Below are 22,798 nucleotides of genomic sequence, written 5' to 3'. Positions count from 1 at the left end.
TGTTTGAAAACATAGTTTAACAAAGTAGTGTTTGGTTCATTATTGTGATTCAAGTTGTTTAATTACTTTCTAGAATTTGTTACCTCGTATATACCAAGTTGCTTCCACTTTCCGTAATCAAACAATGGAAGGGATATAACTCAGCACCGGAATGCTATCTTGACATAGTGAAAGTCATCAGTTCGAGCCTAATCATCCTCAAGTTCAATGTAAGTTTTTTAGTTGGATTTGCTAAAAAAGAATCAATGTTAAGTAATTTTAGACAAATATTCTGAAAACAAATTACGCTATATAGTCTTATATATAATGAAGGTTAAGATGTAGATACTAAATTTTGGATCTTAAAAATTATAACTAGTATAATGCGTGACAAGATATATAGGAGTAAAATTAATCAAGATAATCAGTAAGACAGATTACGGCCATAAGTTGTTGTAGTGAACTGTTGTAAGCAAATGCTATAATTTTGACCAAGTCCTTTAAAATGTGCTTTAGGATCGTTTGAGTTAAAATAAGGTTATTCAGAATTATAATTCTAAGATTAATTATAATCAAGATAAATAATTTCATCTTTTATATGTGATAGATAATCTCATAATTTTGATATAAATTTTATCGTGATTTTAACTATTACCTTCAAGTAAATACTGAACAAATTTAATTTCAAATTTTATAATGAGATAACATCTAATCCCTCTGACCAAACGGCTCCAAAGTGTTTTACCTTCTACATTGTGGGACATAAGCCCCAGATATAGGGCATTACCCTTGTAATTTCTCCCCTATTTTATAAGTATAAAATAATATAAAAGTACAAATTTAAAAATACATGAAAGTTGTAAAAATATGAAAGGATTAAATTGAAGAATGTCATTCATTGTATTCTCTAATCATGGCAATATAATATTAATCCCACTACCGGATCCTAAGACCGACAAATCTTCTGGTACAAAATTAACGTATAATATCATTTGAGAGGAATACAATATTATTGTGGAAAGAACAAATAATATCATTTGAGAGGAATACAATATTAAACACTTCACGGTTTAATAAATTATTTATATTATAGAGATCCGTGAAAATTAGAAAAACATTTTGTTGTCACTAGGACTTATATTTTAATTTTTCCTCGAAGTACGGTGTAATTGGCTTATAGTGGGTTTTAAATTAATTATCAGCACTAATTAGCAAGTACATTGTAATTGGCTTATAGTGAGATAATGTACTTGATCAAAATAGGATTGTTAGCTGATGAATAAGTTGGGCTAAAATAAGCTAAAAAACGAGTCATAATTCAACCCGTCCGCTTTTTATTAAGTTTTCATTTTTTTTGTTTGTTCTTTTACACAACTTTAAGTATCTAATAAAAAAAAAATCTTTATTATAGTTATATATATAGCCTTTATCAAATAAACATATGTAGTTTTGAAAAAAATGTGATAGTTTTTTATGGATCAATTTGGGCTACATATCAGCCTAATTTTAGATGGACTGAACTGAAGGGGTAAAAATGGCTGAGCAATAAATGGGTGAAAAGCGAGTTGATCATGTTTTCATGGGCTAATTTTACTGCTCATTAGAATAGCCAATGGAGAATCAAGAGGTAGATTTTCGGGTGAGGGGGTTGCTATGTTATGAGAAAGAGAAGTAATAATAATAAAAATGAGGTGAAAGAGAAATGTAAAACTAGGCAGGTTTAGCTTTACATGACAGAGGACTACTTTATTGGGCCTCCAATATTGGTAATGTGGGCTGTGAGTTGTGACCATAGTTATGGCAAGCCCATGTCCTTGTAAAAATGGGAGGAGAGTACATTTTGAATAAGGAAAGACCTTCAAATACACGTGAATTCACATGTATTTTCTTTGATGTTAGCTACGAGCCGTAATTGTGAAATGGTGGCTTTGAATAAATTCTACAAAGGTAGTTATTGAAATCGTTTATTACAGACAAGAGGACTCCTTTATTGGGCCTCCAATATTATTGGTAATGTGGGCTGTGAGTCAGACCATAAAGGCGGGAGGAGAGTAATTTTGAATAAGGAGCCGTTTGGACATCTTTGGTCAAACTATTGTTGTATTTTTCTTTTAGACATAAAAACCCACAAGTTGTGAAAACTATCAAAATATTCTCAACTCTTGTACAATCTTACCAAATGAGCAAGTTATAGTTCATAACAAAATTAATACGCTACTACAAGGCCTTTCTGAAAATACAACATCAATTTATCAAACTTTAGTTCAATAAAAAAGAAAATTTAACATGAATAGTAATATAACTACTCTTTAATATAATCCTCCCACATGATAGACATAAATAAAGGTTGGTAAATAGTTGGTATGAGTAATTGTTAAAAATATTTACCAACTTATGAGTCTTTTTTTAACAAAATATAAGCTTATAGTCAAGTTTTATATTTAAAAAATTTGAAACCATGAGATGAAATACATGTCCAAACATTGATTTCATCTCATGGTTTCAAATCGCATGTCCAAATGCCTACTAACTATGAAATGTGTTTCTATCATTACAATTGTCAATTAATTCATGTGGTAAAATGAATAAAATACCTCAAATCTTAACCATAAATTTAGAACCCGTTTGGCCATGAGAATTTTTCACTTTTTCCGGAATTATTTTTCACTTTTTTGGAAAATTAGTGTTTAGCCATGAAAATTCCAAATAAAATTTGGAAAACAACCAAAACCTTATTTTCACTATTCTCACTTTCTGTTTTTGACCCTTGCTTTTGTTTTTCCTTTTTCAAATTTTACCTTAAATTTTTTATTTTTATAAATTTAACCCTTTTTGTTCTAGTATTGATAGTGTTTACAACTATTTGTTTTAGTTCTTGTTGGGTTTTGGTAATGAAAAACAGGACGTTGGTCGAGATATTTGCAAAAACCAGAAATTTGCAATAGCAAATAAGATTTTGTAACTTAAATTTGTAATAACAAAGACCGTTGTTATGTTCCGCTATTAACTTTCTTTCTTTTTTAATTTTTTTTTCTTTATTAAAAAAAAAAAATGAATTCTAGACCTTAGTTTATTATTTATGGTTAACTTAACCGAGATGGTCAGAAACAACCGGCACAGGATAAGTTTTTACCATTCTTCCTCAAATGAGCTTTGGTTCCTTTTTTTTATTTTTTATTTTTATTTGCGGGGCGAGGGTCATGGTCGCAGTGATTGTATTGCACTCAAGTTTTCATTCCCGCTCGAAAGTTGCTTTCACTAATGTATTTGTTTCTTGATATAAATGTAATCGCCTATTCTGATTCAACCAGCTGGTTATGTCTATGAATAATTTTTGGCGATTTTGCTAGTTTTTAGAAATTAGGGATATAAATTATATTTCATGTTTTTTAGAAAAGTACATAAACTACCAAATATTATTTGCAAAAACTATAACCAAACATAACTCCAACCCCAACTCGAACTTCAAAAATTCAAAATAAAGTGAATTTTTTTTTTTTTTTTTAAGTTTCTATGGCCAAACGCCTACTTAGGCGCTCGAAATTCTCCGAAAATAAACTTCTTCACATGGAGCACTTGCCTCCTACGCGGGCCCTATATTCTTGTTGCGCGAGCTGAACACAAATTGCAGTTCCAGTACCAATTAGTATTCTATTTAATGTGGGCTGTGGCACCCGTACTTAAAAATACAACTTAACAATGTTTGTTTATTTTCAGCTGTATAATATTTGAAGAGAATGGATTTTTTGTTCAAAAGAAAGACCTAAGAAACCTAATTAGCTTGTAAAATTCCTGGGCCTTAATAGCCAATTTTTTTTTTCATGGATTGTTCTTCATTTGGGGTGCGTCTTTAATTTTGTCCTTCAACTCTGGTGGTCTTTAAGTTTTTGCTTCGCCTAATACTCCGAAGTGGCCGGCTCTCAACTCCGTCTCATTAAAAAAAAATCACAAGGTAGAATTTGCAAATCTGTCTATGCACAAGAGAATTTCGCCTTGGCGCAAAATTCCTTAAGGCAGTAAATTTGCAAAATTCTCATTGCGAAAATTCTACCCGAGGCAAAAGTTAAAGACCACCATTTTGAGGGACAACAATTAAAGACCACCCCCAGTGAAGAAAAATCCTGCAAATTGCCCAAAATATTTCAAGGGATGTATTGTTGATATAATTGGCCCAGACAGTTTGTTCTGGCCCATTTAGGAGAAATAAATTCTTGCTCAGTTTATTTTTCAGAATAGGTGCATTAGCAGGGGAGACAGGTAGGGCCAAGGGGGTCCGAACCCCTCCGACTCGAAATCACTATATTTATACACGCTTAAAAATTATTTTATATATATATATAAGTAGATATCAATCTCCTTTCTTTTTTCGCGTGTTTACATTTCTTCATATTTTTTAACCCTTAAATAAAATTTTGTTTGCCATCAAGCATGAGAAAGATGCCAGTTTTCAAGGCATAATACATAGAATAGATTTTGTCTTGGCATCCAAGAAGAAACACCCAACTTTTTTGACGCATATCCAAGATACCCTAACTCACCATCAGTATCTCGTGGAACACCCGACCTCGACGTAGCACATAAATTTTAGGTGCATTCACGATCATTTTCAGGGAGCTGAAATTTCAATTATATAGTGGAGACGAATCGAGGTTTAAATGCATTCTCAAAGTTGGAATGTTTAGTTGCCAGTTGCAGTCAAGTATGTGTCTATCTATGTATTACGCCGTTTTTCAACTTGTACAAGGATCTTCTTCGAACCTGTTGATCCACTTTAATTTCTTCAGTCTTATCCAAATCCTATGCAAAAGCTTAAAGAATGATGTGATAACAATTAAAAATCAAAATCTGAATCCATAACCGACTTACAGTTGGAATAGTTTTCATTTGGTGGATAACAACATTAACTGTGTTTAGGGTTGGCAAGCATATATTGGCTGTCAATTTGTTTCGTTAATTTACGCCGGACCTTCTCTTCACAAGCTTTAAACCATTTCTTATCCAAACTTTATTCACATTTCTGTTTTTATGGTGTTATTCCCCACATATATGTGACGTGGACTTAATGTAAGATATTAAATCGATAACCGTAGTAGAAATTACGATATAATTATATAGGTATAAAATTATAATCTTGAGTTAAGGTCAAAGAAGAAAACCATTCAACTCCATCCGCAAGGCTAGCAATCTTCAGATAAGCATGAGACCAACTATCACAAACCACTAGCTAAAGCATGACGGGTAATTTTTACTAAGTGCCACAAAGATAAAAAAGAAATATACGACAAAATCCAAGGTGTTCCACACAGTGTGTGTGTATATATATATATATATATAAAAATTTCTTAATTTTTACGTTTTTACACAAGATAAATTTTTCTGGCGAAGTGACAAATATGGTATGTGGCTCCGCCACTTCTAGCTATCAGTCGTTACCATATATTCATGGACAAACTATACTTGAGTTCTTTCTGACGGTTAGAAAAAGAGAGTTGACTACACATTACAAGTCAATACTAGTTAATAGGCATTGTTTATCTGCACACACAATAATTTAATAGTAGGCCTTTATTTTATCTATCTTTTTTTAGGCTATAACCCATTAACGTAAGTCCATATTCTAATATATATCTAAGTTATATAAAATACCAGTGTAAATAATTTCTCATGCCATCAGTGTAAATATGACATTTTATAAACTTTGTTCCCTTTCTTAAAGATTATCAACTCATATTTGTTAGAGAATAATGTGAACACATTTAAAGTTCGGAAGAATATACTGTCTTACAGTTGGAATTCTAAGTGGATAAGAACATTTAGGTAGGTTACCTTAACACTTTATGATAAGGATTCCATACATTTTCATATATGATCTAACAATAGGTAAGGCCCTTTTTCCTGCCTATTTGTAGGAGACCAAATACGTGCATGGCATATGATATTAAAATGGACAAATGAAGTTCTTTTCTCTTTTATGTGAACAAGTGTGGAGATTCATATAAACGTAAACTAGTGGTGCACTTAAAACGCGTATGATAAATGCATAGGCATTTTAGGGATGGCAACTGTTAGATGTATATATATATATATACAAAATTTACAGTATTGGAAAAATGGACTAGTTTCTTTTGATTGTTGAGGAATCATTATCAAGTCCACATTTAGTTTCCTTTCCATTTTGAGGAGATCGTCAAATGTGGTATGTTGGGTGAAATCGTGTGGGATACTGGGCTTGACCTAAAATTGACAGTAACATATTGTTAAGAATTCCTTTACGCTGGTTGCATGCGATTGATATTTAAATATTATGGTTCGGCAAGACAAGTATGGATATGATAGCGATAGCGAGGAGCTTGGTGTACTATCTTGATGACGCCAAAGTAGCTTGGATACACATATACAAGAAGAAACTAGCTTATGGGCTTTAATGGCCATAAATACTCAGTCGATGTGAGTGACACACAATTAATCTCCAAATAAGCAAATTATGGGCCACTTGAAACTTTGGTTTGGGGAGGGGGCTTGGTGATGGGTGAAGCCGCAGATTGTTAAATTTGCAAACAAGTCAAATTGTAGATTGAAAAGAAAAGGAAATTGCATATAAGGTGTAATATTAAGATTCTCATATAATTTATATTTGTATTAGTTATATGATGTTTGCTTCCGATAGTAAATTCCGCATAAATTCTATTGTAGTATTAGTTGTATGGAGGATTTTATACTACATGCCAAATACCGTATAAATAATACTGATTATTTAAGCCGTAGAAGGGGCCACTAATGCTTGCGTTAGGGTAGGCCGTCACACCCTCGGCGCGACCCTTCTCGACTCGCTAACGCGATGCTTTCTTGTTGCGTTAAATTGGTTCCGCTTTTTTTATTGTTTTAATTTGCTCATACTTCTAACCAGACGTACACTACTATATTTAGGAAGATTCACAGCTATCATCCTTGGAAAATATTGCAATTTCAACAACCTTGTTCGTATATAAATGCACCTCCTAGCTAGAATATCACGGAGTTTTCTTGTCTATTTTTTCCTTAATAATCATGGATAAACCCCACCGTCCACTCATCAATGGCCAACTTTTCTTCTTTTTGGAGTAAAAGGTCATTAACTTTATTTTATAAACGTATAACTCTATCCAAAACTTTTATTACTACTAAATTATATAATTTCAAGCCCGACCCATTGGATTTTAGCTGTTTTTCTTTGCCAATCTGGTAAAGCTTTCTACAAAAGACAAATGAATTTATACAAGTGCTATTAATTCTAGAGAAGATACCTTACTCGCACCTTAAATTAATGTGGGAACATGAGAATCTTTTAACTTCAATTGATAGAATTTTTCATTGGATAAAACTTGTTTTGCAAGAAAAACTATTTAAACTCAGCATGTTCTGGCAGGTTACATGTCGTATGGATATACTAATAATATCCGATATATCCGTTGACAATAAACCCATATTTCCAACCAAGAAATTGAATGGTCAACCTCTAATAAAATTACTCCCTCCGTCCCAGGTTACTTGGTCACTTTCCTTTTTCACATCCCTTAAAAAATCATAAATAAAAAGATGTATTTTACTACCTTACCCCTATCTCTCTCCAATAAATACATTCTAATCAATATTGACTATTTTCAAGAACATTTAATACTAAGGGTAAGATGGAAAAGATTTAATTAATTTTATCTTGATTTTATAAATAAACAAGTAATTTGAGACATGTATTTTTAGTAATGTGGCCAAGTAATATGGGACGGAGGGAGTAATGTTCTTTTTCTCAATGTGAGCATTTATGTGCCACTTAGCTACTTTTGAATGAAGATAAAGAGAGCCATAATGGGTTCTTGTAAAAAGAAAATGAAATTAGATATGAACTTCGTTGCTAATATGTTACTGAATTGCTCGTAGAATCGTAGCTAGCTAAATTACTTGATAAACTACCACTAAATAAAATTAGCGATGAATTTTACTATTTAATTACAGCATTCGCCCGTCGCTAATTCCTATATTTTTAGTAGTCGTTGACCAATACCTAAAACGTAATAATTGACTATTAAAAGTGTGGTGAGTAAAATTGCATCTATTACTCGTGTGTGGTAATGATGATGGATCTAATATAACGACACATACTTTTCAAAAAATTCCTAAAAGAACACACACATATAAGAGCCTTAAAGTGAAACTTTTCGCGTGAATTCATATTAATTGGGTTAAAAAGGAATACCGAACAACGAGTGGAAAGAAAATAAGAAAAAAGGGTACGTGAGATAGGATGCAAATATGGAGTGAAAAAAATTAGATTTAATCTTTTAGTCACAAGCAGAAAGAAGACCACCTACAACCTCAAGGTTCCTGGTTCAAGTCACCAAAAGAGTAAAGTGAGGAAGCAACCGGGAGGGGTCAGGAGAAAAAAGAAGATAATGAGTAAATTAATATCTCACTTCTCGTTTCAATTTATCCAACCTATTTCCTTTTAACAAGTATCAAAATGAATGGCATTCTTTCCTAATTTGGAAACAAATTCACTTTATGAAATAATTTACAACCACACAAATATTCAACACTTATTTTGAACCACAAGTTTCAAAAGTCTTCACTCTTTTTTAAATGTCGTGCCCAATCAAATGGGTTCACATAAATTGAAACGGATGAAGTGTCAAATTCACCCCAGTTGGACCTACAATATCCAAAGGCCACAAAAATCTGCAGCTTACTGAGATTTTATGTGGGCCCTTCAAACATGGGCCCAGTCAGACCTAATGACCTCTAAGTCAAAGTCAAGGTCAAGCCCAGTAAAACCTGGTTTGAATTTTATAAAAATTTGCTCGAATCAGTTGAACAATTTATTTAATCGCTATTTGGAATGTAATTGAAAAATAACTCCTTGTGAGACGAAAATAACACTTGGATAAAAGATTCTAACTAAAACATAAAATAATTTAATAAAAATTTGTTGGAGTTTACTAAAGTTCAAAGTTTTATTACTTCAAACTCCGAGAACGATTTGTGAATTTTAAACTGTACATGCTCAAACTCCAACAAATTCTTTTTTGAAGTTTTTTCATGTTTTAACTAGGATATTTTTTTCAACATTTTATTTTTAAATTAAAATAGGGGCTAAAGATTGAATAATTTTGGAATGCGAGCTAAAACTTAATTAGTGATCCCAAAACAACTATTTACAAATTTCTCGAATTTACTGATCTAAAATTCAACAGTAAATCTGAACTAAAAAGGGGACAAGTTTTGTTTCTCTTCTAAGAGTGTGCTTGGTATGGAGGAAACATTTTTTGGAAAATATTTTTCAATTTTCCCATGTTTGGTTGGTCAAAATGTCTTGGAAAACATTTTCTCTAGGAAAACAAGTTCTTTGAAAATGAGAAAAATAACTTCCTTAATGGAAGTCGGGACAACAAGTTTTTTTTGGTTAAACAGATACTACTGATATATATTTATAGCAAACATATCTACATCTTAGTTACATTAGAGTTACCGGCTCCAGCGCCATTTAGTTGTCCAAAATTATCACCCCCATGGGTGGGATCAAAATTTACAACCCGATTAAATAAAGTACCACATTGGTCATCAAAATATACATTTCTAACAAAAATAGGAGGGACTTCCAATAGCTTCACTTCATCAAACAAAAGTTGCTTCTCCTTCTAGCAAGTCCGCCACCTTGTTCTCGCACTCGGCTATGCCTTAGCTCGGACAACAAATTCCAAAGAATATCAAGTTCATTGCTTCCTCCCACCCGCCCAATACCCCCAACCCCTACCCCTCGACCTTCCCATACCCCGCCACTACCGAACCCCCACTCATAACCCCTACACCGCCCAAACTACCCCACCCCACCCCCACCCCCACCACTTAACCACCCCCACCCTCACTACCTCCTTCCCCACCCCTATGACCACCTACCCCACCCCTACCCCTATAACCACCTACCCCCAACCCCTACCTCTCACCTCCCTATCACCACCCCCTATCTTCAACTATGCAAAACTAGGGACTTTGTGAAAGTAGTAACTTTAAACAATAGCAACTTTACAAAAGTAATCACTTTATAAAAGTAGCCAATTTTAAAAAATATTACTTGCGAAAAGTAGCTACTTTTCAAAATAGTTATTTTGCAAAAGTAGTCACTTTTAGAAAATAGCCACCTAGTGAAAGTAGATACTTTTTAAAAATACTCACTTTTTGAAAGTAGCTAATTTTCATAAATAGTCATTTTGTGAAAGTACTTACTTTTAAAAACTAGCTACTTTGCAAAAGTAACCATTTAGTAACCATTTTTAAAATAGTCTCTTTGTGAAAGTATTAAAATAACAATTTTTGCAATATTCCCTTTCCAAGATAGTGGCCACTTTTGTAAAGTAGTCATTTTTTAAAAGTCAAAGTGGTCATTTTTTTTAAAATGACAAAAAAGTTTCTATTTTTCCAAAATCTGCATTTTCAGTCTTTTTGCAAGAAACACTTTTTTGCAAAAATAGCCATTTTTATGTCACTTTTCAAAAAATGACCAATTTACAAAACTAGCCATATTTGTGTCACTTTTAAAAAATGGCTACTTTACAAACACCGTCACTTTTTTTTTGTTGTCTTTCAAAGTGCAAAGTAGTCATTTATTTGGTTGTCTTAGAAAAAGGCCACTTGCAAAGGTATGCACATATTTGCAAGTAAAAGTAGCATCTTTTTCAAAATTGGGAGTGGAGGTAGTAGGCAAGGTTAGAAGAGGTAGTGAGTTGGGGGTTGGAGGTGCGTGTGGTTAGGGGTTTGGATTGATATTTCCGTCAGATCAAGCACTAGAAAATGTTTTCCTCATCCACCCAAGCACAAGAAAATAAGTAGCAAAATTACTTGTTTTCCAAGAAATCATTTTCTAGGAAAACATTTTCCATCATACCAAACACACCCTAAATGTATCCCTTTTTTCATTTTTGTCTTTATTGGGACCGGATCTATTTCGTTAATAATAATAAAAAAAAGATATGCATCTCGCAAAACAACTAGGTTTTGATGCATCTAATTGTAGAAGTATTACCATAAATGAAAAAGGTACATTTATGTGTAATATTAAACAACAACAAAATTATGGATAAGGCTGTGTTTCCATCGTTTGGCGTTCGTTTTTTATGATTACGGCCTCATAATTTATTTTGTTATTCCATTTTATACATTATGAACGCTTGACTGAATTTTAAAGTGTTTAATTTTAGTAATTGAATTTTTTCCCTTAAGTATCTATTTAAGGTACAGAATGACTCAATGGCTAATCTGATAATATGACGGTTGATCATTATGATATCTTGCTGGTGGACGGTGGTAATATTATTAGCTTTAAATGAGTTACAAGCTTTCTTTTTTCGTTTATGAGTTACATACTTTATCTGTGATTGAATTGAGAAAACAAAAATGGTGTTGGTTTTTTTTTAAAATTTTGCAATGTTGGTTTATCTTATTTCACTTCAAGCACTTATGAGAAATTTTGTTGTTGTGCTGAGATAATCCATTCACTGTTCGAAATAGTTTCAACCTATGTGTTGTGTTTTTTTTTAAATTTATTTAATTTCAGCCCTTAATTTTGCAATGTTGGATTTATCTTATTTCACTTCAAGTTAAACAGAACGTCACCCTTTTTTTTGGGCTTTAAAAGGCTCAAATTTTGTTGTTATACTATTTGAAATCGTTCAATTGTCATATGTTATACTTTTAATTCATTCACATCCCTGTGCTTAGCAAATTCTATTTGGCTTTATCAATAACTGCCCCACTACTAATACCCGACACCAATTTGAAACCATATATAGAAACCATAAAAACTTTCATTTCCCCCAAAGATTGGAGTGTATTTTCCATGCTGAGTTCGTTTCGTCAAGCAACAACACACAATGAAATGTCATTCTAATACTTTTAGAGTAGATAAATCAAGTCAAACTTATTTAGGAAAAAAAGAAAATACTGTATATCCCAACTGCGATGTAAACATATTCATTTTTTGGTCATTGGAGTTAAAATCAAGAATAACAGTGGAAAATGACAACGTTTGACTCCCTAAAATCCTATTGCTGTATTTTGTCTAAAGTTTGTTGAAGTTATTATTTAACACGAAATTCATCCCTTTAATTGTAATGAAATACATGCAACAACCATCCAAACAAACCATAAGGGATATTGTGGGATGAATCATGAGATTTACTTTATTCTTAATTAGAAATCATGAATTCAAGCTCTAAAAATAAAGAAACTTCTCATAGGACGCTTTCCCTACGAGTCTTGCGTGACACAAATTCAAATGTGTAGTATAACGTTACGAGTACTGAACACCAGATATGATGAAAGAGAAGGGATCAAAAATCGTTTGGAAGGAAAAGATAATGAAAAAGAAAGGGCAAAACTATGAGGGGTCGTTTGGTAGCTGGTTAGAGTTATGCAGGTGTTAGTAATACATGGATTGGTAATGATGGAATCTATGTATTCTTTTATGCAGGTATTAGTTATGCGGGATTTAGTTATTCATGTATTAATCATTCCACCTTTTGCCCTGCATAAAATAATACAAAAATACGAGGAAATTAGTTAAAAGGGGTCTTTACAAAATGAATAAAGGTATATCACCCTCTGTATACATGGGCGGTTCTGAAATAACGAAGGCTATCTGTGTTATTTTGGAGAGAGTCATTTAATCAATTCATAACTTATACATGTATTAGTTATGCGGGTTTTTAAATTACAAACCAAACACCATATTGACTTTATAAGTCAATAACTTATTTCTTAACCAGCTAGCTACGCACCAAACGCAGTATTACTTATGCAGGATTTTAATGCATGAATAGCTAGGTTGCTCCTAATCAGCTACCAAACGACCCCTCAATGTTATGGTGGAAATTTATTGGCACGTAGGTGCCATTTCACTTCCCAAAATATTAAATAAAAAAGATAAGGATAAAATTGTGATGACTAAAGGCTGAGTTTACATGCCACGGTGTGAATCCTTCGTTTGACTTACGTCTTATCCCACTACAAAACCCAATGAGAATTAATTAGTACACTAATTTTTATATGGATAAAGTTAATTTTTATATGGATAATGTTAATAACTTAATATTTACATAATTAAGTTACTTAAAAATTTAATCACATATAGTATTCTTAAATAAAATGTAAATGAGTTACTTAAACAATAAGGTAATTATTGTTATAGTGCAAAAAATACTTTACATTATGATATATATGATGACAAGACAGTCGAACATCTTGATTTATACGTGAATCACACGTTGATTTCTTATTTTGTAAAACTTACTTACATAAAAAACTTATAAGTTAAAAAAATTCTTAAATATCTTAGTAAAAAAAAAAAAAAGAAATTGCAGGCAAAAATCGATTTGACATTTCAATTAGGAGTAGTAAGTAATCTTGCAATTCTTTGAGAAACATAATACAATGAAAATAATGAGAAGAAAAAAGTACAAAATTTAACTTCAATCTTTAACTAGAAGTATAATATAGAAAAAGCATTAGCATTAGCATAACTATTTTGTTAAGTGAATAAAGTTTCCTATATAAATTTCATATTTATTGATACTTATATATTTACTATAGTAAGTCAATATATAGTTTTTCAAAGTCCATCATTACCTTTTTGGCAGTTGGTTTACCGTTTCAGTAATTAAGATTTTGTATATAATTTTTGACAGCTAAGTTTATAGTCTGAATATATCTCATTTTTTTCTATATATACTCACTCCTCTATTGTCTCTTCATATACTCTGTATTCATACTATACTCTCTTTTTTCCTTCATTTCTCATATCTCTCTAAAAAATAATTCTTACTTCTATAGTTTTTATTTGTTAATATGGCTGGTGGTGGTGGTGGAATTACCTCTGGTCCAAATAATGGGAAAGAATATCCTGGAAATCTAACTGTTTATGTTCTTGTTACTTGCATTGTTGCTGGTATGGGTGGCCTGATTTTTGGTTATGATATTGGAATTTCAGGTACGTTTTCGTGTGTATATGTATTTGTACGCGCATACGCAAATTCAAGATCTAGAGTCTGTGGACTATAATTTCTTGTGTGCATATATACATAGTTCAGGCTAGTTGATATGTTTGCCGGGGACGGGGGGGGGGGGGGTGTTAAGGGGTTCATTTTAATCCACTTAGTTGAAAAATAAGACTGTATATGAGGTTAAAACATCTTTTTTATGAATATAAAATAGATGTCAAATTCTTTGAGCGTTTTCACGTGTTTAGTTCTTTATATTTTGAATTCGAAAGATGGATCCAAAATAAGAACATGATGGACTAAACCTTTAAATTCTTGTCATTTGAACTCCTTATACTTTTGAAATTGTGAATTAAAAAAATTGTATTTTTTGAAGTTAATAGTGATTTATTGCACAATATATCTATGTTGCGTCTGGAAAAACTCAAATTCAGTTGAACATGTTAATTATAGGCTACATTCGCTCCGAGTTCAGTTGAACTCACAGAAGCTGACTTAAAATTGCTTTTCTGTGTATGAAACATTGTCTATGTTGTTTTGATCCTCCAAAAAGGGCGTATCATGTGTGTCAGATCCTCTAAAAATTACTTCTAGAGTAGTCGACACACGTGTGATAGACATAATTGGAGGATCCGGGCAACATATATAACTTGTGTTGTGTTAAAACAAAAAGATGAACATGGTTCTTGATTTTTCTGATGTTTGTCTGTGTATATGTTTTTGGAACAGGTGGAGTGACATCAATGGAGCATTTCTTGAGTAAATTTTTCCCATCTGTTTATAACAAGGAAAAAGCAGACAAATCAACAAACCAGTACTGCAAATTTGACAGCCAAACACTTACAATGTTTACATCATCATTGTATCTTGCTGCACTTTGTTCCTCACTTGTTGCATCTACTGTTACAAGAAAACTAGGAAGGAGGCTTTCAATGTTGTTTGGGGGTATCCTGTTTTGTGTTGGGGCTTTGATTAATGGATTTGCTAAGGATGTTGCTATGCTCATTGTTGGAAGAATTTTGCTTGGTTTTGGTATTGGATTCGCCAATCAGGTCAAATTTCTTTTTTCCCATCTTTACCTTTACAATTTTTAGCGACGTTTGGACATAAAAAAATGTGCGAATGTTTTCATAGTTGCTGTATTTGTGCTTTATTTGAGCCGAGTTCTATCAGAAACAATCTCTTCATCCTCTCTATCTACCAAGGTAGGTAAAAGCCTCCGAGAACTCGCCATCCGCAGACCCCAATGGACACACCGGCAAGGGCCAAAGGTGTTGTTGGACATAAAAATTTTAAATTTGGAAAAAATTTGAAAAATCGTATTTGAAAATTGGAGTTGTTTGGACATGAATACAATTGAAAGAATGTTGATTTTTTTTTTTTTTTTTGTGAATGATTTGGAGTGAAGAACGTGAAGACAGGGATTAGGAGTTTTTTAGAATTTTAGAATTCAGCTTCAAGTTGAATTCCAGAAAATTATAACAATTCTATGTCCAAACATGATTCCCGACTAGAATTTCAGAAAAAAGTGAGAAATTACTGTTAATCCCACTATCTCAATTTATGTGAAGGGATTCCGTGTACCAAAATCAAAATACTTTATTTCAATGTGAAATCGGGTATAGATTCTTCATATTTTTCAAAATAAAATTTACATACTACAAATTATATGAAAAAGCTCGACAGCGCTAAAATATTTTTAAGAAGTCTGAAAAACTTAAAAATTGTTATTAACAAAATGTTTAACTCTTTGAATAGTAAAAAATGTAAGGAGGGAGTACAACTTATGGTTTTAAACATATTATCACATTTTTATAGAAAAAGAGAGGTGACATAAGATGAAAAACATGGAGAATTTACTTTCTGGTTGTACAATTTTTTTTTGTTGCAGTCCATGTTATTTTATTGATGTATTAAATGTGGTGGTTTTCCATTTTTTTAGTAATATTTTTTTTTTTCCAGTTTCAAGGTTGTTTTATGTGTGTTTTTTCCTCTTGCCATGGAATAAGCTGCTTTTACAAATGTAAATAAAAGAAACTCTGTAGTTTTGAAGTTCAAAATATACAAATTGCTGGTCAACAGACTAACACTTTATAGTACAAGTTCAGGTCTGAATTTTCAGTAGTACTAATGAGCAGCTCAGAAAAAGTAAGGTCATAATGACAAATTTTCTATAAAAGTATAAAACAAATTAATTTAATGTTATTTTTCAATCTATTTTTGTATCGTCATTTCTCTGCTCAGAAGAGCAGTATGATAACCCTACAACTTTTACAAGTTTGCAGTTTTACCCTACTTGAAAAACGATTACTTATGAATTTTTCCTAAAGAAGATATATGGTGCATTTCCACTACCTGAATTTTTTGGCAATTACAACATTTACTCCTGTATTTTATTTGGTATGTAAATCAGACACGCAATAGTTCAGCAAGTTGTAACACTCACTATTTTGTTTAAAGTGTAGTTGTAATCTGTAATTTGTAACTTGTAATGAGATAAATAAAACTCCCTTGTAATGGTTGCAAGTTCTTAATTGGTTTAAGAGGACCAAATCATAGAAATTAATGTATAATCAAGAATAATGTACCCTTTTTTTGTCTCATTAGTCTTGACAATAATATATGATCCTCTTGAAAGTAACACAAAATTCCCCTTTTAATTTGTTCATTTTTTATTTTTTTTTGGTGTTTTTCTCCCTTTGAAGTTCATTTCGAATGTGTTTCTTTTTACCCTTTTTTGTCTCATTAATCGTGACAATCTATGTTGCTCGAACTTTTCAAATGTCATTCCCGTGTCGGAATCTTCATACCTACACTACTTTTGGAAGATTCTACACGCACCTGTTGGCATTTTTGAAGAGTCCGAGCAACATAAGTGACAATAATATGTTAAACACAAATTTCATTTTCTTTGGTGTTTTCCCCCTTTGAATTTCATTTAGAATTGATTCATTTTTTTTAAACCATTTGTTTGATTAACATGTTCTTGGTAAATTTGTTATGCAGTCTGTTCCCTTGTACCTATCTGAAATGGCTCCATACAAGTACAGAGGAGCACTCAACATTGGCTTTCAATTTTCCATCACAATTGGCATTCTTGTAGCCAATGTGTTGAACTATTTCTTCGCGAAAATCCCTTGGGGATGGCGTTTGAGTCTAGGTGGCGCTATGGTCCCTGCATTGATCATCTCCGTCGGTTCCCTCCTCCTCCCTGAGACTCCCAATTCTATGATCGAACGTGGCAACAACGAGGAAGCTAAAACGAAGCTCAGGAGAATCAGGGGCGTCGATGATGTAGACGAAGAATTTAATGATTTAGTCGTGGCTAGTGAAGCCTCAAGGAAAATCGAGCACCCTTGGAGAAATTTATTGCAAAGGAAGTATAGGCCACATTTGACTATGGCTATTGCTATTCCATTTTTCCAGCAACTTACTGGGATTAATGTGATCATGTTTTATGCCCCTGTGTTGTTCAAGACTATTGGTTTTGCTGGTGATGCTTCATTGATGTCTGCTGTTATTACTGGTGCAGTCAATGTTGTTGCTACCGTTGTTTCTATTTACTATGTTGATAAGTTGGGAAGAAGATTCTTGTTCCTTGAAGGTGGGCTTCAGATGCTTGTTTGCCAAGTAAGTATATCCCTTTTTCTTGCATATTTTCATTAGAAAAAAAAAAAGTCCGATGCACTAGGCTCCCGCTGTGCACGGTGTCCATAAAAGGGCCGGACCACATTTGGTTATTGTTCGAGGCATTGCATTTTGCAAGAGGTTGTTTTCACAGTTTGAACCCGTGACATTATGGTCACATGACGGAAACTCTTAACCTTTGTGTCTAGGATCCCTTACATATATTTTCACAGTCAAGAAAACATACGACTTTGTTTACTAACATGAATTTTGTTTGGCTTTCAAATGCTCATCTACCAAGTAAGTTAATTCCATTTTCATGAAAAAAGGGCAGTCAAGAGGCCAAGCAGTTCCATTTTCTTGTATATTTTCATGAAAAAAGGGTAGCGAAGAGTCTGTTTCCACGACTTGAACTCGTGGCCCTACGCCACATGGCGGCAACTCTTATTGTTGCGCATATAATTTCCTTCATATAGTTTTATAGTTCAAGAAAAAGTACAATATGTTTTTTACTATCATGATTTGTTTTGCTTTCAAATCTTTCAAATGCTCATCTGCCGAGTAAGTTAATTCCATTTTCTTGTATATATTCATGAAAAAAGGGCAGCCAAGAGGCAACCAATTTTCAACTAATTCGATATTCTTGTATATTTTCATGAAAAAGGGGTAAGCCAAGAGGTTGCTTCCATGATTTGAACCCGTGATTTTTTGGTCACATGATAACAACTCTTGTCGTTGCCCCTAATCTCCCCGTCTTCTATTTTCATAGTTCAAGAAAAAACACAAGTTTTATTACTAACATGAACTTTGTTTCGTGTGTAGATTGCCGTGGCAATTTGCATTGGATTGAAGTTTGGAGCTGAAGGTAATGGAGGGGACTTGCCAAAGTGGTATGCTATAGTGGTAGTAATGTTCATCTGTGCTTATGTAGCTGCATTTGCTTGGTCATGGGGTCCTCTGGCATGGTTAGTCCCTAGTGAAATTTTCCCACTCGAAATTCGCTCTGCAGCACAAAGTATCAACGTATCGGTAAACATGATCTTCACATTCATCGTCGCGCAAGTGTTCTTGACGCTCCTGTGCCACTTGAAGTTTGGTTTGTTCCTCTTCTTCGCGTTCTTCGTGTGTGTGATGACTGTGTTCATCTACTTCTTCTTGCCCGAGACGAAGAATGTGCCCATTGAAGAGATGGTTATTGTGTGGAAAGAGCATTGGTTTTGGGCTAGGTTTATGACTGAAGTTGATTATCCTAGCAAAGGGAATTCATCTATTGAAATGGCAAAGGGGGACAATGGTTGCAAATTAGTATGATATAAAGATTTTTATGTTAGTATTAATTTGGAAAAGAAAAAAAGAAGGAGATGAAAGGGGTTTTATATAATGTTTTGTTATTTGGGATGATGCTGTTAGATTGCAGTGTTTTCGTTCTCTATTTTGCATAGGAAAATACATATTTATGAGGTTCAATTTCAAAGGATTTTTAAGAACTCATTGGTGGAATTGACCTGTATTTTTGGATGAATTTATTTGTGCATTTGGCAGTGTTAAAGATGTTCGAAGAATCTCTTATTATTTCAGAACTCATCCATGTTCTCCAAAGAAGATTTGATTTGGACAGTAAGTAGGCTATGGCAATAGTTTGAGATTCTTGTTATTCAATTATTTTGAGAGAAGTGATAATAATATTCTCTTCGTCTCAATTTATGTGATATTTGACTGGACAAAAAATTAAGAAAGGAATAAAAACTTTTTAAAGTTGTTCATAACTAAAATACCAACCATCAGTGAGCTATCACTGTCCTTGTATGGGTAAAGTTGGTCATAACTAAGAATTTGTAAATGAGATCAAATGCAACTCTTTGCAACTTGGAAGGAAAAAGGCACAATTTTCGCCTAGTAAATCATCTGCATACAATTCACAAAGAATTCGATGAAGACTGAAGAATCTTAAGCTTCTCCACAGTATGTAATGTTAAGATATCGAAGTTGAGAAAGAAGATGGATATCCACCAAATAAACAAACTTGTTTCTGCTCAAATTTAGTTCAGATAAAGAAGACAACAACCTAATATCATAAATAATATCCTCGTCAAGCGGATTCGCAACCACTGAGATCTAGATGAATAGCATTTAACATTAGGATATGAATGGAAAAATATTGGTTCATAGCAAAGCCATTCGAAAGGTTAATGATCACGCCCAACTCTAGTCCTAAAAAGGATAAGCCGTCGCTGCAAATATAATTCGATTTTTAAGTCCGGAGTCGAATCCCATAGAGAACTAACGTTAGCTATAATAGTTCAATATTACTAAGCAAATAAGTTCGAATAATATTCTAAATTATAAAGATTAAGATTTTATTTTAAACTACTTAGCTCATAAATAATAAAGCAGTAAAAATTGTCAACTAAAGAGGATGAAGTTGGAAACAAGATTAAGGAGGTCTAGGGTCATGATTTCCCCAATTATCAGAATCCTTCTCACTACGTTATCCATAATCTCGCCCATTTATTCTCTACAGATCGTGAGCACTCAACTTATCGTAATTCTCTCTAGAGCAATCACAATAATTTACTAGACGTATTCTCTCGAACTAATCTAGCTAGCAATTTCTCACCGCTCACTATGACCACGTCAAAGCTTCGTTATCTCTAATCCCGCTTTTAAACCCGCCGTATTGATCTCTCATGTACCTAGGGAGTGACGTTGTTCAACAACTACCTAAATATGCATTCTCTCTCAAGCAACACATAATAAATAGGAACAGCTAATCGATGGCCATTCAATCAACTGAAATAAGCATGTAGTTGAACAAGTAGAAAATCCAACGACTCAATTATATAAAAACGTAACAAGAATTCATCCACAAAAGGTTCCATCAAAATCCTAGAAAAGAAATCTAGCTACTCATAATATTAAGAACATAGCATAGAATTCCATAGGAACAAGTAAAAGAATGGAAAAAAGTGAAACTCTATGTGAATTTCTGTCGCTTCCGCTACTAGCGTGTTCTTGCCTCCCTAAATCGCCTCCAAAATACGGTCTCCCCATCAAAAGATGTCTTTTTGGGATTTAAATATAACCTAGTGCGTGTAGGAGGTCTCCCTTGCCAAGCCCAGTTCGAAATAGAAAAACTGGTCGGGCTCGTCTATGGGCTCGCGTGGCGAGGAGGTTGATGAGCCCTCTCAGGCATGTTTTTGGCCTGGCTCGTCTATGAGCTCGCGTGGCGAGGAGGTTGACGAGTCCTCTCAAGCATGTTTTTGGCCTGGCTCGTCAACTTCTTTGCCATTCCTTCGCTTCGCTGTTTTGCACATGGCTTGTTCTCCAGGCTCGTCTAGGCGAGCATGGAAGACGAGCTCTACTTCTTCGATTCTTTATTTTCTTCACTCCACTTGCACCAATTCATTCCTTTTCAGTCCGTTTTCGTCCAACACACTTCCTACACACTTAAAACACGTAATGAGCTCGAAATAATCAGGAAACAATGTAAACCATACAAATATGATCAAGATATGAGGTGATAATGTACTAGGAATATAGACTTTTAGCCGAATATCAGTTAACAATCAACAAATGAAAATTTAAGTGGACCTGACCTATTGAATCATGACGACTAACTGAGGAGATCAATTCCTGTATTGCGTGTGTGCTAAATGGAGGTCAGTTACTCACATATCCTATTTTCTGTAAAGACATCATATATATCCTCATTATGCCATGCTATCTTCCTGGCATGTTGGGGTCCACGTCACGTACCCATTTCCCAATCTCGATTATTAGGAAATACAAATTGGCCTCGCAACAAAGAGGCCAATTTGGGGTGAACGTCACATACCCTTTTCCTATGTGCAATAGTACTCTACTGTGTAAACATTTCAAAAAAGTGTATCATTTTCGTTAATTGGTTTAAATAATGGATTACTTCTGTCAAAAATTCCAATTTCTAAGAAGACATGACTATATATATATATATATATATATATATATATATATATATATATATATATATATATATATATATATATATATATCGGAAGCGTGATATATTAAAGTACTTTTAGGGGATGGAGATAGCTCAATACAAAATAGATACTTTATACCATCAAGTTACATTTATTTATTGTAACAGAGATAATAAAGCTTATCTTGCAAGATTACGAATCTCATATTTTAATGAGACTTTAATTTACCCGTAGATTATCTTATAAAACTTAAACTCTTTAATTTAATATGCTTCAAGTGCTTTGAGGTGGTTTTATGCAAAAAATAGTTCAGAAAATTGCAATCGTTGCCTATTGAAATTTAGGAGACTCAGTGCGTAGTTAGAATAGCTTTTTGTCGACTCTCCGGGTTTTCCATGACATTTCAACATGTTGTCCATTGTGATTCATGTTGCTTTTGTGGTAACACAATATTATATATCCATATATATATATATATATATATATATATATATATATATTTTTTTTTTTTTTTTTTTTTCGCTCTTTAAATAAACTTGAACATTTCAAAGGGGAAAAAAATCTCTTCTCCTACGCCATGACTCATGAGCTATGATATCCGATGGGGACCATGGGGTGGTCAATGTTCGTTTACCACTCATGAACGAATTCAGAATTTTAATTTTATCGGTTTGAGGCCAAAATTCTATCACAACTCATTTAATTTATTATGTTTGAAATCTTTTAGTTATATTTATCTAATAAATTTTTAATACATATATATAGAATATGCACACGTCAAAATATTGAGTTCAGATAAATCTGACTCTGAATAGTAGTTGTCGACTTGTCATTTGAATTCATGACAAGTGACAGTTTTGAAGAAAAGAAAAATACAATAAAGAGGAGAAAGAGGTGTTCAATTTTTCATTTCCTTTTCTCTTTACAAGACTGGGCCCTTATTTATTATTTTTGGAAGATATTCTTTTTAGCTTGAAGGAAGATATCTTCTTGATTTGCTTGGAGAAGAAGGTAGGATTGACCCCAATCTTGTCTATAACATACAAAAATGAAAAATTAAGTTTTGTTTATACCAAATAGAAGAAAAATTAAGTTTTGTTGATTAAATATAAATTAAGTCTATAACATATGAATGAAAATTTAGGGACGTTTGTTTATATACCATCCCATAAGTTGAAAAGATAATTAAAATTCGCAAATGGTAAATGA

The 22,798-nt window shown here is 33.0% G+C and overlaps 1 protein-coding gene across 1 annotated transcript; it reads left to right on the top strand.

Moving 5' to 3' along the window:
- Positions 1 to 13,761: 13,761 nt before the first annotated feature.
- LOC132037368 (sugar carrier protein C-like) lies at positions 13,762 to 19,207 on the top strand. The gene is made up of 4 exons (XM_059427869.1): positions 13,762 to 13,990; positions 14,730 to 15,052; positions 17,007 to 17,630; positions 18,450 to 19,207. Exons 1-4 carry the CDS (start codon positions 13,849 to 13,851, stop codon positions 18,936 to 18,938), a joined length of 1,578 nt encoding a protein of 525 aa, XP_059283852.1. The 5' UTR covers positions 13,762 to 13,848; the 3' UTR covers positions 18,939 to 19,207.
- Positions 19,208 to 22,798: the final 3,591 nt, after the last annotated feature.

Source organism: Lycium ferocissimum, chromosome 11, assembly GCF_029784015.1.
Source record: "Lycium ferocissimum isolate CSIRO_LF1 chromosome 11, AGI_CSIRO_Lferr_CH_V1, whole genome shotgun sequence".
NCBI lineage: Eukaryota > Viridiplantae > Streptophyta > Magnoliopsida > Solanales > Solanaceae > Lycium > Lycium ferocissimum.
The sequence above is the reverse complement of the archived record's forward strand: the minus strand, read 5'-3'. Positions and strand labels throughout refer to the sequence as shown.